At 48.0% G+C, this 17174-nt stretch overlaps 2 protein-coding genes across 4 annotated transcripts; both read right to left on the bottom strand.

Annotated features, from left to right (window-relative positions):
• Nucleotides 1-4797: 4797 nt before the first annotated feature.
• On the bottom strand, nt 4798-7046 carry LOC136764619 (zona pellucida sperm-binding protein 4). 2 transcript variants are annotated; one of them, XM_066718827.1, is made up of 9 exons: nt 6750-7037; nt 6484-6671; nt 6276-6373; nt 5948-6075; nt 5668-5857; nt 5434-5581; nt 5268-5346; nt 5043-5162; nt 4798-4955 (listed from the first exon to the last, which is right to left on the bottom strand). In XM_066718827.1, the coding sequence occupies exons 1-9, from the start codon at nt 6958-6960 to the stop codon at nt 4834-4836; spliced, it is 1284 nt and encodes a 427-aa protein (XP_066574924.1). In that variant the 5' UTR covers nt 6961-7037; the 3' UTR covers nt 4798-4833. The 2 variants fall into 2 exon arrangements, with proteins under 2 accessions (XP_066574924.1, XP_066574923.1); XM_066718826.1 differs by having other exon boundaries at nt 5668-6075; nt 6750-7046.
• Nucleotides 7047-13886: 6840 nt separating this feature from the next.
• On the bottom strand, nt 13887-16136 carry LOC136764618 (zona pellucida sperm-binding protein 4-like). Of its 2 annotated transcripts, XM_066718825.1 has the most exons (9): nt 15839-16127; nt 15573-15760; nt 15365-15462; nt 15037-15164; nt 14757-14946; nt 14523-14670; nt 14357-14435; nt 14132-14251; nt 13887-14044 (listed from the first exon to the last, which is right to left on the bottom strand). In XM_066718825.1, exons 1-9 carry the CDS (start codon nt 16047-16049, stop codon nt 13923-13925), a joined length of 1284 nt encoding a protein of 427 aa, XP_066574922.1. In that variant the 5' UTR covers nt 16050-16127; the 3' UTR covers nt 13887-13922. The 2 variants fall into 2 exon arrangements, with proteins under 2 accessions (XP_066574922.1, XP_066574921.1); XM_066718824.1 differs by having other exon boundaries at nt 14757-15164; nt 15839-16136.
• Between the last annotated feature and the right edge of the window lie 1038 nt (nt 16137-17174).

Genomic DNA, 17174 nt, shown 5'->3' with positions numbered 1-17174 from the left:
GCAGGCCTCAGTTTTAGGCCCCACTTCTGCTGGTGGCCTACTACCCTCGGACTCCGGACCCCGCTTCACCCGGTGTCCCCGGAAACCCCAGTGTTTGTCCGGCAACAACATGCAGTACCCCCGTGTCCACTAGCGTTGCCGGGTGGGGACGCCCTTACAGCGGCCAGTACTGCTAGGTGCTCCACTTGTTGCGGCAGCGTCCCAGTTGTTGTGTGCCACCTGGTGCAAACACTGACTGGTGCCACCACTGCACGCTTGTTGGTTCACGTGCGTGTGCGCTTGGCAGGTTGGAGAGACACCCCCTCCTCCTCCTGCCCCCGCCACTGTGCCGCTTGCAGCCAATGCACCTTGCCCTCTGGAGTGGTAAGGTCCTATGCCCTGTCTGTCTGGGCACTATGATGCTATGGAGTGCCCGGAGGACCGTGTCCAGCATCTGGCAAACCCCCACTCCGGTGAGTGACAGCAGGGGCTCCGGAGCCCCTCTGTTTCCTCCTCCAGGCCCGCCGATGCTGCGGTGGGGAGGGGGGCAGTGATGACACTGAGGGAGGGGAGGGGGGCCCGTGGGTGCCACTTTCTCTTTCGCCCTTATCGTTCCTGTGCATGCGTGGGGGTGCACATGACCGACAAGGGCAAATGAGAGAGCGGCGCCCACGGGCCCCCCTCCCCTCCCTCTGTGTCATCACTGCCCCCCTCCCCGCCACAGCGTCGGAGGTCCGGCTCTGTGGACAGGCAGTGCAATAAGGCCATCCTTGCTTTGAACAGCAGGATGTACCAAATCTGCGCTCTCCTGGCTGCACAGGTAGCAGCAGCACAACAAGTCCCGCCCTCGCCACACTATGACGCGCCACCGCCGACCCACACCGCTGTGCTGGAGTTGGAGGGGAGTCCGTCTGCTCCATGCCTGGATGGAGGAGGACTGCCTGTCTCTCAGCCTGCACGTGAGCTCAGAGCTGGAGGCGGAGCTCATGGAGGAGGAGCTGGTCTCGATCACCCCTCCCCCTCCATTGAGCAAGGACACTCCCCTGCTCCCACAGGACAGGACCGGGAGTTTTGGGCCGTGACTCAGAGGGCCTTGGAGTCTCTCCTGCTCCCCTGGGCTTCTGATCCCGCCCCACCGCGGTCGCAGCGTCCCTCAAGAACTCTTCCTCTGCTTCCAGACCTCCTGGACGAACTCCCAACAACTTCGGACCATCCAGTAATGGCCCCAGCCCTAGCATGGACAGGAGAGGTCTATGCCAGGACCCGATGGTGAACTCAGTCCTGTGCGAGATACAAAAAAACTGCACCGTGACAACAAGTGGGCTTTTGAACTGAAATAATGAGTGGATTATACATGCGCTTTCAATCAGCAAGAGAGGAACAACATGGATGTTATTTTACCAACTTTCCTGGCAAGGAGGATGGACTGTATGCATCATGGTCAGGTACAGGAGAGAAGCTACTAGTGTTACATTAGGTGAGACACAAAGTTTTATTTTCACAACTTGTAAATTAACTTGTTAATAGCGATTAACTGTGGGATCTGTGCCGATCAGGTTCAATCGGGTCTGTGTGTCCCGGCCAGTCAGATTTCAAATAATAGACGAGTCGAGGTCCGAGTCGGTTCCGGGTAGTACATTTATGGCAATTCTCGGTTCTGCACGGGTCCGGGTCCAAACTTTCAAATAATAGACGGGTTTGGGTCAGTTCCGGGTAACACATTTTATGGGCCTCTTCGGGTTCGGGCACACATTTTTGGACCCGTGAAGACCTCTAGTCTGTACACCCATCGTGTGTCCATTTTGCAGGAGATGGCTCCAGGGTCATGCTATGGCCTAACCTTTCGTTCCTCCCAAAAGTGCTGGCCACATTCCATGTTAACAGGCCTATTGAGTTTATGACTTTCCATCCTCCTCCCTTCTCTTCGGAGCAGGAGAGACAGCTTCACCTGCTCTGCCCTGTGCAGGCCCTCAGGTGCTATTTGGAATGCACTAAGGACATTCGGCACTCGAACCAACTGTTTGTGTCTTATGGAGCGCGTACACAGGGCCAGACACTTTTGAAACAGCGCCTCACGCATTGGATCGTGGATACTATTACTCATGGCCTATGAGTCCACAGGGACCCCTGTGCCTGAACACCTGGTGGCCCATTCGACTTTCCACATTGTGGGCCCTTGTTCAAGATGCCCCCTTGGCAGAAATTTTTTGACATGATTTTGTCATTTTGTAACTCTGATGGAAAATATAATTTAAGTTGTAGCGTAAGGTACACTTATAAATTTCAATTAAAGAAGTGAATTTATAGTATCACCTTATCACGAATCCTGGAATCTTGTAGAACTCAATTTCCGTAATAATTGGACGCAGACACCAATTCCAAAGATATAAATTGTCAAATGTATTAAAAACAAAGACTAAATGTAGCACTACACTAATTATACAAAAGGGAAAAACTAATTAAATTTCAACTCTAGATCAACAAATCAAAGACAAATCACTTCCACGACCAAATCAAAGACCATGGGATCGCATATGATAACACACAAATCGTTAAACAAAAAAAGTTATAAACACATTGACTACAATACCGGTTAGTAAGATGAAGGTGAGTCTCTCATTAGTATTGTTAGTCGGACATCAAATAACTACGCAGGTTAGTATTTATGTCAGGTAACTTCTCGTTATATATATATCAGTCTCATTTACCTTTAGGTGCCAAGAAAGATCCTATCGTTACGTGTTACCACAATTTCAAGAACTTCCACTCAGTCGATGCACCTGGAAGTTGGGGTTTCGCAAAACAGAGTCTTTTCCAAACAGATTTTCAACTGGTTTGAAGGCTCCAAGGTTGTGCACAAAATCTTCTTTGTAAGCAGGGTTTCCACCGTAGTTACTTGAAGACAAAGTCTTTGAGGAAAGCAGGGCCCTGTTTGTTCCAAGGGTCAAGTTTCTTAAGACTCAAATGGCTATTTAAATGACTGACACTTTCGTATTCAGTCGACTTAGTCAATTGTCCAGATGTAAAACTCTACTTAACCAGTTTGATGCATTGTTCCCTAATTGCAACCTGTGTCCTAACTGACTAATTGTCAAGTTATTGCGGTTATTGCGCTATTTCACAGTCACGGGGCCATTCTTACAGTGTTGCTTTCTGCTGTTGGTAAGCCTGGCTGCATCGTCTAAGTATTGTATTATATTCTGTTAAATCACATCTATATACTAGTATCTAATGTTGTCTATTTATAGGGCAAGATTTGGTGGCACATTTCGCATCCTGGCTGTGGTTGGCCGAGGTAAATGTTTTTATTCTCTTATAGTGGTGTTAAGCAGTTGCATTTGAGATCTGAATGTATTCAATTGCTAATAATTGCATGTGTTTTTATTCTAGGGAGCATCAATCACTGTTTTCACTATTGGGTTGTTTCTATTATTGTTTTTGTTTTTTAGTTTGCACTATTTGGTTCGTTGTTCCTTTGTATTTGGTTTCATATGGTTATATTTTATGGTCTTATATTGTGATTAGTTTGTTCTGTTTAAACTCTTTTTTTCGATTATTATTATTATTATTGAAGGCAAAGTTCAGTTCTGTTGGTGTTGCAGAGTTTTAGCCCTTATTACAGTCACAGTACCACAGACTAGCGGTCTTCACGGGTTCAAAAATGTGTGCCCGAACCCGAAGAGACCCGGAAATGTGCTATCCGGAACCGACCCAGACCTGTCTATTACTTGAAAGTTTGGACCCGGACCCATGCAGCACCGAGAAATGCCTTAAATGTACTACCTGGAACCTACTCGGACCTGTCTATTATTTGAAATCTGGACCCAGACCTGGCTGGGACACACAGACCCGATTGAACCTGATCAGCACAGATCCCACAGCTAATCGCTATTAACAAGTTAATTTACAAGTTGTGAAAATAAAACTTTGTGTCTCACCTAATGTTAGTAGCCTTCTCTCCTATACCTGACCATTATGCATACAATGCATCCTCCTAGGCAGGAAAGTTGGTAAAATAACATCCATGTTGTCCCTCTCTTGTCGATTGAAAGCGCGTGTATAATCCACTCATTACTTCAGTTCACAAGCCCACTTGCGGTCACGGTGGCAGATGACAAACGCAACTTTGCAGTTTCTTGTATCTCACATAATATAACTTGCACAGTTTGAACTTTTGAACTATAAGAACGATTGCTTGTTCAGTGCCATAGCGTGACTAATTTGTGGTTATCTGTGCTCTGCAAGACATGTCTGCCATAGATTATAGATATACAAAGCAAACGCACTCCTACCACAATATCTCAAATCGCGCGGATGCCAATAATACACTTTGGTTTACGTCCTCTGTCAAACATCAATATGGCGGAATAAGTCCCGTCTTCTAAAATAAAAATAAAAAAGAGCCAATCGTCAATTGGTAAAGTCATCGTGTCACTCGGGTATTACACACAATCTTAAACAGACCCGAAGTACAAGAATGGGACTCGAGCCGGACCCGGCTGACCATTTAAAATGTGGACCCGAACCCGTACACACCCCTGGCCTAACACTGCCATTGTTCTACCTCATCAGTAACCTATAGACTTGGATCCTACATCTCCCAGTACAACACAGAAGTACCCACTCAGTCCTGGGTCTGCATCCTAATACGTGACAGATCAAGCGTGCAATGAAATCTCAAAGAGCGGCATGAAGTAGAACCGTTACAGAATGTGCTGCTTGAATGGAAGGGTTACTCGGGGAACTAATGGATTCAAGGTGGGGTTTGCACTCAAGGGTCCTTGCAAGGCGATAAGGAACAGCAGAACAAACCAGAGATTTCACATGCAAATTTTATTCAAAACCATGCTCCATTTACAGCTGGGTTTCCAGTGTCTGGGGCCTAGCTCTCCACACAGCTGCCAGCACCAGAGCACAGAGCACAAGCACACTGGAGGCAGTCAGTCCCAGCACACCATAGCTGAAAGCCTGGGGCACTGTGGAGAGCAGAGGGGAAACAGGCAGGTCAAAGGCACAGGACTGAGCACCAGCAGAGAGTAGAGCACCCCTCTTCCTTTTCTCACCTTCACTGGAGGAAACCCTCCTGTCCACAGCAGAGCGCTCTGGGGCAGTCAGGACCACTTCCCCACTGGACACCACTACACTCTCCCTGGAGGCCCTAGGCACTGGGGCAACAGCTCTCCCTGAAGGGACAAGAGCAGCATCACAGAAGTACCCTCCCACCCACCAACTGGAAGAGCCTGACGGAAAGATGCCATTCCATTGCACACCAAAACCAAGCCACTCACTCATTCTACGGTTGCACTGAGCAACACAGCTGTCCGTCACATTAGGTCGGCACACTGCTGCACTACAGTGGATGAACACCTGGGGAGCAAGAGATGCAGTGGAATACAAACCCACACTGGAGTCGACAGTAAAGACCCTCAAGCTCCTTTGCCAACAGACCCTTACCGTCTCGTTCAGGGGGAGCTGGGAGCCAGCATCTACAAAAGTGAACATCTGCATCACAAAGCGCTTGTAGTGCGTTGGGTATGGCAGCCCTGAGGAGCTGCCCACAGGAATCAAGGTGGTCTGGTAGTCGTCATCTCTGTACGGACACCTGGAAGGAGACGCACACTCCAGTTAAGAGCTCTGCCTAAAACAGCAATACAAGCCGGCCAAGAGGAGATCAAGGGCTCCAGTTACCCATCAACCAACAGGCTCCACTGGGGCTGGCTGAGAGGGCTGGGTGTGGACGTCGCCCAGCAGTCTTCCAGTGTCAGGACAATGTTCGGGTCTGTCCGATTCAGGATGCGAACCTCAACGTACACAGGATCCTGCAGGACCTTGGTCACAGGGTAGTCCGCATCCAGGTAGTAGGAGTCATACACAGCTTCTACAGAGGAACAGAGGGTAGCTTTAGGAAGACCGCATGCATTGGAAGCCATTTGTTTTACATTGCCATGCAAGAGGCTTGTCACAGTACCGGTTGCAATCCTGAGCTCCACACTGAGAGGTCCCAGGGCCACGATTGAAGCAGACTGGGCCACAGGCTCAACTATAATTCCCACAGGAACAAGCTCACTGGCTGAATATTTGCACTGGAAGGACAGCCTGGAGGGAGAAGCAGGTAGTCATTGGCTGCAGTCCAGGCACATGCACAGACAGACCGCAGTTGGGGGTGCTTGAGCCCCTGCCCTTTTCCCTCAGATTCAAGAAGTGCCCTCTTGGTATCCTGCCCTCCTCAGCCCTGCTGCGGTCAGGAACTGTCACAAGGAGAAAGGGCACTGGGGAGCAGATGCAGCCCTACTTACTCATAGTAGCTGTCCCTGGTGATGGAGCCATCAGGCGCCTTCTGAACCTCAAATGCAGAGGACAACAGGTTCTCATACACCAGATCTCCACCCTCAGTCTGCAATTGGAATCCGACACCCACATTAACAACCAAGACAATGATCACGTTAGCCATTTACACATGCAGTGCTGCAATGCGGACGGCAAAGCTGGGAAGTCTCCTCTCACCTTGAAAGTGCTGCCACAGGCACTGACTGGGAACTGGAACAAGGCAAAGCTAGCAGTGGTGCCAACAGGGCTGCAGGGGGCGCTCTGACCCTCCAGCAGGGTGACTGTACCAAGGCTCAGTGGAGGCGTGGTGACGTTCCTGGGTACCACAACCACAAACTGACCATCCTCAGTGCACTGCACAGTCACTGGAGGAAGAGGGGAGAACGTTAGCAAAGCAATGCACGCAGGAGCGGTTTGTACCATATACTGCACTTACCACTCACCCTCATTGCTGTAATAACAAGGCAGTCTTCCCCCCTGAGCAAAGCAGCAGTTATTCGCTGCACAAGCTGTGCTATTAATAGCCGTGTCACCACACGCAATCTTCTCGTTGTCACTAACCACGCATTTCTGATCCTGGGCTAAAGAGACGACCACTATCACCACCAGACGCAAACACACACGAACCCAGCCCCACACACTGACCACAGACATGTCTATTGCAGCACTTCACTACAAACTAGTAAGAAGCTGCGCTCAGCTTCTTAAATACCTAAACTACTCAACGACTGATTGGCTGAGGGCTGGGATGGAACAGTGGATTCCAACCATTCCAACCATTGGTGACGTTAGCGCTTTAAGTTAGACTAGCGTTACACTTGCACTTATTAGTTAATTATCTAATTTCGCTGTTTCTTCACTTCATTAGTCTTCTTTTATATTTTGTGCACTTGTGACTCACTGGTTGTTTATTTATAGAGAAACGTTCTTTCCCTTATGCTTGTTGTGTGTGTGTTTTTTTTATTATTATATTTTATTTAATTGGGTGATTGGGTTATTGTTTCTTTGTCTGTTGCACACCACCAATCAACATTCCCACATGGACTTACCTGGACTTGAATCTTGATTGTTTTCACCTGCACCCTTGTTTCCCTCATTACAGGAGAATGGGATTATTAGCAGCTTTTATATTATTTTAATTTATATTTCTGCTTGTTGTTTTTCATCTTAACATATATTTAAAATGTGCTCATTTTACCTGATCAATTGCATTTATGATAATGATGTATCGTGTCAAGCACCATTTGAATAATACATTGGCATGGAAATCGTTACAGCGGAATGTCCAGGAATTCATACAGGATGGGGGGGGGGGGGGAGCAAGAGCAAAATAAGGAGCGGCACAACCAGCTGGGTGTATGTAGGATTCATGTAATTAATTTGAACATTCACTGTAAATGTGATTTAGGCTACAACTCAGTGTATGTATGAACACAAATTACTCTGGAACAATGATAAATAAATCTAAACAACATGATTCAGCTAGATATAGCCTCGCTTGCAGCCCTATTATTTGAGATTTAGAGAATGCATGAAATTGTACTTTCCATTTTGTATCATCAGCAACGGCACTAATAGCCAGGGCCCATTGTCGCCTTCAGCACCTTGTGCGGCCGTTTATCACCAGCGGCCCTCGTGGCCCACCCTGCCGTGGCCCTCATAGCCATGACCCACTGTGCCATTGGCCCCCATGTGGCCCTCTCTTTCTTCCCCTCGCCTGCTGCCCCGTATAGCATCCTCTGTCTCCCTCCCCTCCTGCAGCCCTCCATGGACCTGCCATCAGCCACGGCCCTCATGTGGCCCTCAATCGCCTGCAGCCTTCGTGCGGCCCCCCATCGCCAGCAGCACTTATTGCCAGGGGCCCTTGTGCGGCCCCATCACCAACGGCACTAATTACCAGGGGCCGTCGTAGCCTTCAGCCCTCATGCGGCCCCTTTTCTGCAGCAGCCCTCAGGGTCCTCCCTGCCCGTGGCCCTCATAGCCATGACCCACACTGCCGTTGGCCCCCATGCGGCCCTCTCTCACTTCTCCTCGCTGGCAGCACCGTTGTTCAGTTCTTCAGTTCCCCAACGACCCCCACAGCCCCCTCCTCGCAGGTGCTTGAGCAGCATAATGTCCGCTCTGGTCGTCTCGACCCATGTGATCGCGTGACATGAGACTTGTTTTCATGCTGCCCTCCTTCTCCTCCTTGCCCGTCCTCTGAGATGTCGATCTCTACAGCTTCCCTTGCAGGGCCTCTGAGCAACCGGCAGTGCGTTCCTGCAGACCCATCTAACCCTTTCCTCCAACAGGTGTTCCTCTGCCATGCGTTGCTGCCTACCGGTCTCCTGTGATCTTCTAGGCAACCCTGTCGTGTGGGACCTCTTCGTAGCCAGCAGTGCGTTTTCTTCAGACCCATCTAAACCTTTCCTCCAACCGGTGTCCCCAGGCTGTGCGCCGCCGCCACGCTGTCTCCGTGTTTTCCTCGGCAGCCCTTTCGCCACTTTGTCCTCCTCTATTCCTCCACTCCTACATTCTTGCTAGGACCCATTTTGCCTTTAAACAAATAAAATGGACCCATCAGGATATTATTTCAAACCAACTTGCCTCATTCCCATGAATTCTCACCCTGTCACACAACTCCGTTACTTCCAGGAGTCACGCCTATCGACACTTCGTTCAATGTAAATCGGACGCATGATAACTTGACACCAGTTAATCTAATCAATATCCATCTTCTTCCTTGGCACGCACATCAGATCACCTGATTAAGTCTCACAGAAGTCGGTCATCCGAAGCTTTGGTTCAGCGCTGAGAGCTCCAGCTCGGGAGCGCAGCTCTGTACAGCAGGGCGGTATTGGACTGCGGTGTTGGAGGTGTCGGGTACCAACCTCCGCCTGTGCATTATACCTGTTATTTTCTTGATAGTAATTCAGACTAACGTATGAAATGTTTCTAACGTAGATAATGTTTGGGTTTCGTTTGGGGAAATGAAATGCAATGGGAAATGCAATTTAGCTTTAGCAGTATATGTTTGCGCACAAATAAGTTTAAATGATATAGATATACATACACTGCTCAAAAAAATTAAGGGAACACGTAATCATCACAGTATAACACCAAGTCAATTCAACTTCAGGGACATCAATCTGTCCACTTAGGAAGCCTAAGCGATTGTGAATCTATGACACCTGTTTTGGTGCAAATGAAAGTGACAACAGGTGCACTGGAGAGGCAACAGCAAGACAACCCCCAAAAAGGGAATGGTTTTGCAGGTGGTGGCCACAGACAATTGCTCTCTCCTTATCCTTCCTGACTGATTCTTCTCTAGTTTTGCATTTTGCTAGTGTCTTTGTCACTACTGGTAGCATGAGGCGGTACCTGCAGCCCATTCAGATTGCACAAGTAGTCCAGCTCCTCCAGGATGGCACATCCATACATGCCGTCGCAAGAAGGTTTGCTGTGTCTCCCAGTACAGTCTCAAGAGCATGGAGGAGATACCAAGAGACGGGCCATTACACGAGGAGAGCTGGACAGGGTCATAGAAGGGCATCAACACAGCAGCAGGACCAGTATCTGCTCCTTTGAGGAGGAACAGGAGGAGCACTGCCAGAGCCCTACACAATGACCTCCAGCGGGCTGCTGGTGTGCATGTTTCTGACCAAACTGTCAGAAACAGATTCCATGAGGGTGGCATGAGGTCCCGACATCGTCTAGTGGGGCCTGTGCTCACAGCCCAGCACCGTGCAGCTCGATTGGCATTCGCCAGAGAACACCAGAATTGGCAGGTCTGCCATTGGCGCCCCGTTCTCTTCACAGATGAGAGCAGGTTCACACTGAGCACATGTGACAGACATGAAAGAGTCTGGAGATGCCGTGGTGAACGTTATGCTGCCTGCAACATCATCCAGCATGACCAGTTTGGCGGTGGGTCAGTGATGGTCTGGGGAGGCATATCCTTGGAGGGTCGCACAGACCTCCACGTACTAGCCAACGGTACCCTGACTGCTGTTAGGTACCGGGATGAAATCCTCAGACCCATCGTCAGACCTTACGCTGGTGCAGTGGGCCCTGGGTTCCTCCAGGTGCAGGACTATGCCCGGCCTTATGTGGCCAGAGTATGTAGGCAGTTCCTGGATGATGAAGGCATTGATGCCATTGACTGGCCCTCAAGTTCCCTAGACCTGAATCCAATTGAGAACCTTTGGGACGTTATGTATCGGTGCATCTGACGCCGCCAAGTAGCACCACAGACTGCCCAGGTGCTCATTGATGCCCTGATCCAGGTCTGGGAGGAGATCTCCCAGGACACCATCCGCCATCTCATCAGACGTTGTCGGGAGTGCATACAGGCACGTGGGGGCCATACACACTACTGAGTCACATTATGAGTTGCCGTGATGAAATTCACACAAGTTGGAACAGCCTGTGATTTCAAGTGTTTTCTTTGATTTTCGGTGTGAGTTTGAATCCAGCCCTCAATCGATTGGTGATTTTGGTTTCCATTGACCATCGTTACGTCATTTTGTTCTCAACGAATTACACAATGTAACGATTTTGATCTTTAATATATTTCGGTCATCGAGATCCGAGGTGTGATTTAAGTGATCCCTTCATTTTCTTGAGTAGTGTGTATATATATATAAATTCACAAACAAATATTTCTGAAGAAATTGTATTATCAATTATGCTACGAAAACAAATTTTAACGTGATGAGCATTGCCAATGCGTAGCAGCATTAGCATATGTCACCACCGGCGTTCTGCTCAGATTTGCTAGTTGAGGCGAGGCCCGGCTTCTTCACTGACTTCACTTCCTGTTTGGTAGCATAACAACAAATTTAATCCTTAGTACCAGACTAAAGCTGGGGATCAGCTAGTCTCAAACTTTGCTCCGCCTCTTTTTTCATTGCAGTAGGTAAACTTTAGTACAAAGCTGGGGATGATCCCAAGAAAGTACCGTACTAGCTCGTACGCACCTTAAGACAGAGCACCATAATAACTCTGCAAGTTTGTTGCAATTGACCCATTGTGTCTACTACATTTAAAATAATTGTTTTAACAGCATTGCCCCATTTCATTAGGACCAATTCATAGTTCTGACCTTTTCACAATGGTGGCACTTTGCATTGGACCCAAATAACCTACAGCCTTCCTGCAACGATGTTATAACATTTTGTTTTAGCTGGATTTGCCATCAGTGGAAGGAATGAACAGCCGAGTATGCTGCATGTCCACAAAATGATGTAAGGAACCATACCTTACATCATTTTGTGGACATGCAGCATACTCGTGGCTGTACATACTTTTGTGCACAAAATGAAACCCCTCCTTCATCATTTCAACCACAAAATGAAATAGACATTGTGGCATTAAATGTGTAACACATGCATGGAATTCAACCCAAGCACCTTGGAGCATCTCTTTCTGCCACAGGACCCTGTGGTTTCCACCAAGCATTTTCTTAATGTTTGCTCATGTTTTCTGTGGAATGTGTTGGCATTTTTCAAATGTTACCACCCCCTCTGTCCCCTGGTTGTTGCAATGCTTGGTTAATAATTTGCTGTACCGTTGCACTGCTCAGCTTCCAAAGGTGGTGTATCATTAAGTAATTAGGCCCGCGACAGCTTGTAAATGAGGAAATTGCATGTGAGAACTACAATTCCCATCAGCCATTGCAAGTGTCATTGGCACAAGGTAGGGTGAGTTACTGTCCACGCTCCTGTTCTTTCAGTCATCTGCAATAAACTAAACTCAAAATGTCCAAGAAAAGAATAATCGACAAGGAAGATAGAATGTTTCAAGAAAGGTGTGAGTGGGAATATCTGTTTGTGGAGCAGAGTTTAAAACCTGCATGCCCCGTTTATAAGGAGAGTTTAGCCGTGATTTAGAGACGCTATTTCACAGACACGGGGCCATTCTTACAGTGTTGCTTTCTGCTGTTGGTAAGCCTGGCTGCATCGTCTAAGTATTGTATTATATTCTGTTAAATCACATCTATATACTAGTATCTAATGTTGTCTATTTATAGGGCAAGATTTGGTGGCACATTTCGCATCCTGGCTGTGGTTGGCCGAGGTAAATGTTTTTATTCTCTTATAGTGGTGTTAAGCAGTTGCATTTGAGATCTGAATGTATTCAATTGCTAATAATTGCATGTGTTTTTATTCTAGGGAGCATCAATCACTGTTTTCACTATTGGGTTGTTTCTATTATTGTTTTTGTTTTTTAGTTTGCACTATTTGGTTCGTTGTTCCTTTGTATTTGGTTTCATATGGTTATATTTTATGGTCTTATATTGTGATTAGTTTGTTCTGTTTAAACTCTTTTTTTCGATTATTATTATTATTATTGAAGGCAAAGTTCAGTTCTGTTGGTGTTGCAGAGTTTTAGCCCTTATTACAGTCACAGTACCACAGACTAGCGGTCTTCACGGGTTCAAAAATGTGTGCCCGAACCCGAAGAGACCCGGAAATGTGCTATCCGGAACCGACCCAGACCTGTCTATTACTTGAAAGTTTGGACCCGGACCCATGCAGCACCGAGAAATGCCTTAAATGTACTACCTGGAACCTACTCGGACCTGTCTATTATTTGAAATCTGGACCCAGACCTGGCTGGGACACACAGACCCGATTGAACCTGATCAGCACAGATCCCACAGCTAATCGCTATTAACAAGTTAATTTACAAGTTGTGAAAATAAAACTTTGTGTCTCACCTAATGTTAGTAGCCTTCTCTCCTATACCTGACCATTATGCATACAATGCATCCTCCTAGGCAGGAAAGTTGGTAAAATAACATCCATGTTGTCCCTCTCTTGTCGATTGAAAGCGCGTGTATAATCCACTCATTACTTCAGTTCACAAGCCCACTTGCGGTCACGGTGGCAGATGACAAACGCAACTTTGCAGTTTCTTGTATCTCACATAATATAACTTGCACAGTTTGAACTTTTGAACTATAAGAACGATTGCTTGTTCAGTGCCATAGCGTGACTAATTTGTGGTTATCTGTGCTCTGCAAGACATGTCTGCCATAGATTATAGATATACAAAGCAAACGCACTCCTACCACAATATCTCAAATCGCGCGGATGCCAATAATACACTTTGGTTTACGTCCTCTGTCAAACATCAATATGGCGGAATAAGTCCCGTCTTCTAAAATAAAAATAAAAAAGAGCCAATCGTCAATTGGTAAAGTCATCGTGTCACTCGGGTATTACACACAATCTTAAACAGACCCGAAGTACAAGAATGGGACTCGAGCCGGACCCGGCTGACCATTTAAAATGTGGACCCGAACCCGTACACACCCCTGGCCTAACACTGCCATTGTTCTACCTCATCAGTAACCTATAGACTTGGATCCTACATCTCCCAGTACAACACAGAAGTACCCACTCAGTCCTGGGTCTGCATCCTAATACGTGACAGATCAAGCGTGCAATGAAATCTCAAAGAGCGGCATGAAGTAGAACCGTTACAGAATGTGCTGCTTGAATGGAAGGGTTACTCGGGGAACTAATGGATTCAAGGTGGGGTTTGCACTCAAGGGTCCTTGCAAGGCGATAAGGAACAGCAGAACAAACCAGAGATTTCACATGCAAATTTTATTCAAAACCATGCTCCATTTACAGCTGGGTTTCCAGTGTCTGGGGCCTAGCTCTCCACACAGCTGCCAGCACCAGAGCACAGAGCACAAGCACACTGGAGGCAGTCAGTCCCAGCACACCATAGCTGAAAGCCTGGGGCACTGTGGAGAGCAGAGGGGAAACAGGCAGGTCAAAGGCACAGGACTGAGCACCAGCAGAGAGTAGAGCACCCCTCTTCCTTTTCTCACCTTCACTGGAGGAAACCCTCCTGTCCACAGCAGAGCGCTCTGGGGCAGTCAGGACCACTTCCCCACTGGACACCACTACACTCTCCCTGGAGGCCCTAGGCACTGGGGCAACAGCTCTCCCTGAAGGGACAAGAGCAGCATCACAGAAGTACCCTCCCACCCACCAACTGGAAGAGCCTGATGGAAAGATGCCATTCCATTGCACACCAAAACCAAGCCACTCACTCATTCTACGGTTGCACTGAGCAACACAGCTGTCCGTCACATTAGGTCGGCACACTGCTGCACTACAGTGGATGAACACCTGGGGAGCAAGAGATGCAGTGGAATACAAACCCACACTGGAGTCGACAGTAAAGACCCTCAAGCTCCTTTGCCAACAGACCCTTACCGTCTCGTTCAGGGGGAGCTGGGAGCCAGCATCTACAAAAGTGAACATCTGCATCACAAAGCGCTTGTAGTGCGTTGGGTATGGCAGCCCTGAGGAGCTGCCCACAGGAATCAAGGTGGTCTGGTAGTCGTCATCTCTGTACGGACACCTGGAAGGAGACGCACACTCCAGTTAAGAGCTCTGCCTAAAACAGCAATACAAGCCGGCCAAGAGGAGATCAAGGGCTCCAGTTACCCATCAACCAACAGGCTCCACTGGGGCTGGCTGAGAGGGCTGGGTGTGGACGTCGCCCAGCAGTCTTCCAGTGTCAGGACAATGTTCGGGTCTGTCCGATTCAGGATGCGAACCTCAACGTACACAGGATCCTGCAGGACCTTGGTCACAGGGTAGTCCGCATCCAGGTAGTAGGAGTCATACACAGCTTCTACAGAGGAACAGAGGGTAGCTTTAGGAAGACCGCATGCATTGGAAGCCATTTGTTTTACATTGCCATGCAAGAGGCTTGTCACAGTACCGGTTGCAATCCTGAGCTCCACAATGAGAGGTCCCAGGGCCACGATTGAAGCAGACTGGGCCACAGGCTCAACTATAATTCCCACAGGAACAAGCTCACTGGCTGAATATTTGCACTGGAAGGACAGCCTGGAGGGAGAAGCAGGTAGTCATTGGCTGCAGTCCAGGCACATGCACAGACAGACCGCAGTTGGGGGTGCTTGAGCCCCTGCCCTTTTCCCTCAGATTCAAGAAGTGCCCTCTTGGTATCCTGCCCTCCTCAGCCCTGCTGCGGTCAGGAACTGTCACAAGGAGAAAGGGCACTGGGGAGCAGATGCAGCCCTACTTACTCATAGTAGCTGTCCCTGGTGATGGAGCCATCAGGCGCCTTCTGAACCTCAAATGCAGAGGACAACAGGTTCTCATACACCAGATCTCCACCCTCAGTCTGCAATTGGAATCCGACACCCACATTAACAACCAAGACAATGATCACGTTAGCCATTTACACATGCAGTGCTGCAATGCGGACGGCAAAGCTGGGAAGTCTCCTCTCACCTTGAAAGTGCTGCCACAGGCACTGACTGGGAACTGGAACAAGGCAAAGCTAGCAGTGGTGCCAACAGGGCTGCAGGGGGCGCTCTGACCCTCCAGCAGGGTGACTGTACCAAGGCTCAGTGGAGGCGTGGTGACGTTCCTGGGTACCACAACCACAAACTGACCATCCTCAGTGCACTGCACAGTCACTGGAGGAAGAGGGGAGAACGTTAGCAAAGCAATGCACGCAGGAGCTGTTTGTACCATATACTGCACTTACCACTCACCCTCATTGCTGTAATAACAAGGCAGTCTTCCCCCCTGAGCAAAGCAGCAGTTATTCGCTGCACAAGCTGTGCTATTAATAGCCGTGTCACCACACGCAATCTTCTCGTTGTCACTAACCACGCATTTCTGATCCTGGGCTAAAGAGACGACCACTATCACCACCAGACGCAAACACACACGAACCCAGCCCCACACACTGACCACAGACATGTCTATTGCAGCACTTCACTACAAACTAGTAAGAAGCTGCGCTCAGCTTCTTAAATACCTAAACTACTCAACGACTGATTGGCTGAGGGCTGGGATGGAACAGTGGATTCCAACCATTCCAACCATTGGTGACGTTAGCGCTTTAAGTTAGACTAGCGTTACACTTGCACTTATTAGTTAATTATCTAATTTCGCTGTTTCTTCACTTCATTAGTCTTCTTTTATATTTTGTGCACTTGTGACTCACTGGTTGTTTATTTATAGAGAAACGTTCTTTCCCTTATGCTTGTTGTGTGTGTGTGTGTGTGTGTGTGTGTGTTTTTTATTATTATATTTTATTTAATTGGGTGATTGGGTTATTGTTTCTTTGTCTGTTGCACACCACCAATCAACATTCCCACATGGACTTACCTGGACTTGAATCTTGATTGTTTTCACCTGCACCCTTGTTTCCCTCATTACAGGAGAATGGGATTATTAGCAGCTTTTATATTATTTTAATTTATATTTCTGCTTGTTGTTTTTCATCTTAACATATATTTAAAATGTGCTCATTTTACCTGATCAATTGCATTTATGATAATGATGTATCGTGTCAAGCACCATTTGAATAATACATTGGCATGGAAATCGTTACAGCGGAATGTCCAGGAATTCATACAGGATGGGGGGGGGGGGGGAGCAAGAGCAAAATAAGGAGCGGCACAACCAGCTGGGTGTATGTAGGATTCATGTAATTAATTTGAACATTCACTGTAAATGTGATTTAGGCTACAACTCAGTGTATGTATGAACACAAATTACTCTGGAACAATGATAAATAAATCTAAACAACATGATTCAGCTAGATATAGCCTCGCTTGCAGCCCTATTATTTGAGATTTAGAGAATGCATGAAATTGTACTTTCCATTTTGTATCATCAGCAACGGCACTAATAGCCAGGGCCCATTGTCGCCTTCAGCACCTTGTGCGGCCGTTTATCACCAGCGGCCCTCGTGGCCCACCCTGCCGTGGCCCTCATAGCCATGACCCACTGTGCCATTGGCCCCCATGTGGCCCTCTCTTTCTTCCCCTCGCCTGCTGCCCCGTATAGCATCCTCTGTCTCCCTCCCCTCCTGCAGCC

This window comes from Amia ocellicauda, chromosome 12 (genome assembly GCF_036373705.1).
Source record: "Amia ocellicauda isolate fAmiCal2 chromosome 12, fAmiCal2.hap1, whole genome shotgun sequence".
Classification (NCBI taxonomy): domain Eukaryota; kingdom Metazoa; phylum Chordata; class Actinopteri; order Amiiformes; family Amiidae; genus Amia; species Amia ocellicauda.
Note: the sequence above shows the minus strand (reverse complement) of the source record. Positions and strands in the feature narration are given on the sequence as shown.

Coding starts and splice junctions, on each gene's coding strand:
- LOC136764619 (XM_066718826.1), bottom strand. CDS start 6,960: ATGTCTGTGGTCAGTGTGTGGGGCTGGGTTCGTGTGTGTTTGCGTCTG. Junction 6,672..6,749: donor TTGTTATTACAGCAATGAGG/GTGAGTGGTAAG, acceptor CTCTTCCTCCAG/TGACTGTGCAGTGCACTGAG. Junction 5,582..5,667: donor TGGAGCCTGTTGGTTGATGG/GTAACTGGAGCC, acceptor GTCTCCTTCCAG/GTGTCCGTACAGAGATGACG.
- LOC136764618 (XM_066718824.1), bottom strand. CDS start 16,049: ATGTCTGTGGTCAGTGTGTGGGGCTGGGTTCGTGTGTGTTTGCGTCTG. Junction 15,165..15,364: donor ACCAGGGACAGCTACTATGA/GTAAGTAGGGCT, acceptor TTCTCCCTCCAG/GCTGTCCTTCCAGTGCAAAT. Junction 14,045..14,131: donor GAGGGTTTCCTCCAGTGAAG/GTGAGAAAAGGA, acceptor TGCTCTCCACAG/TGCCCCAGGCTTTCAGCTAT.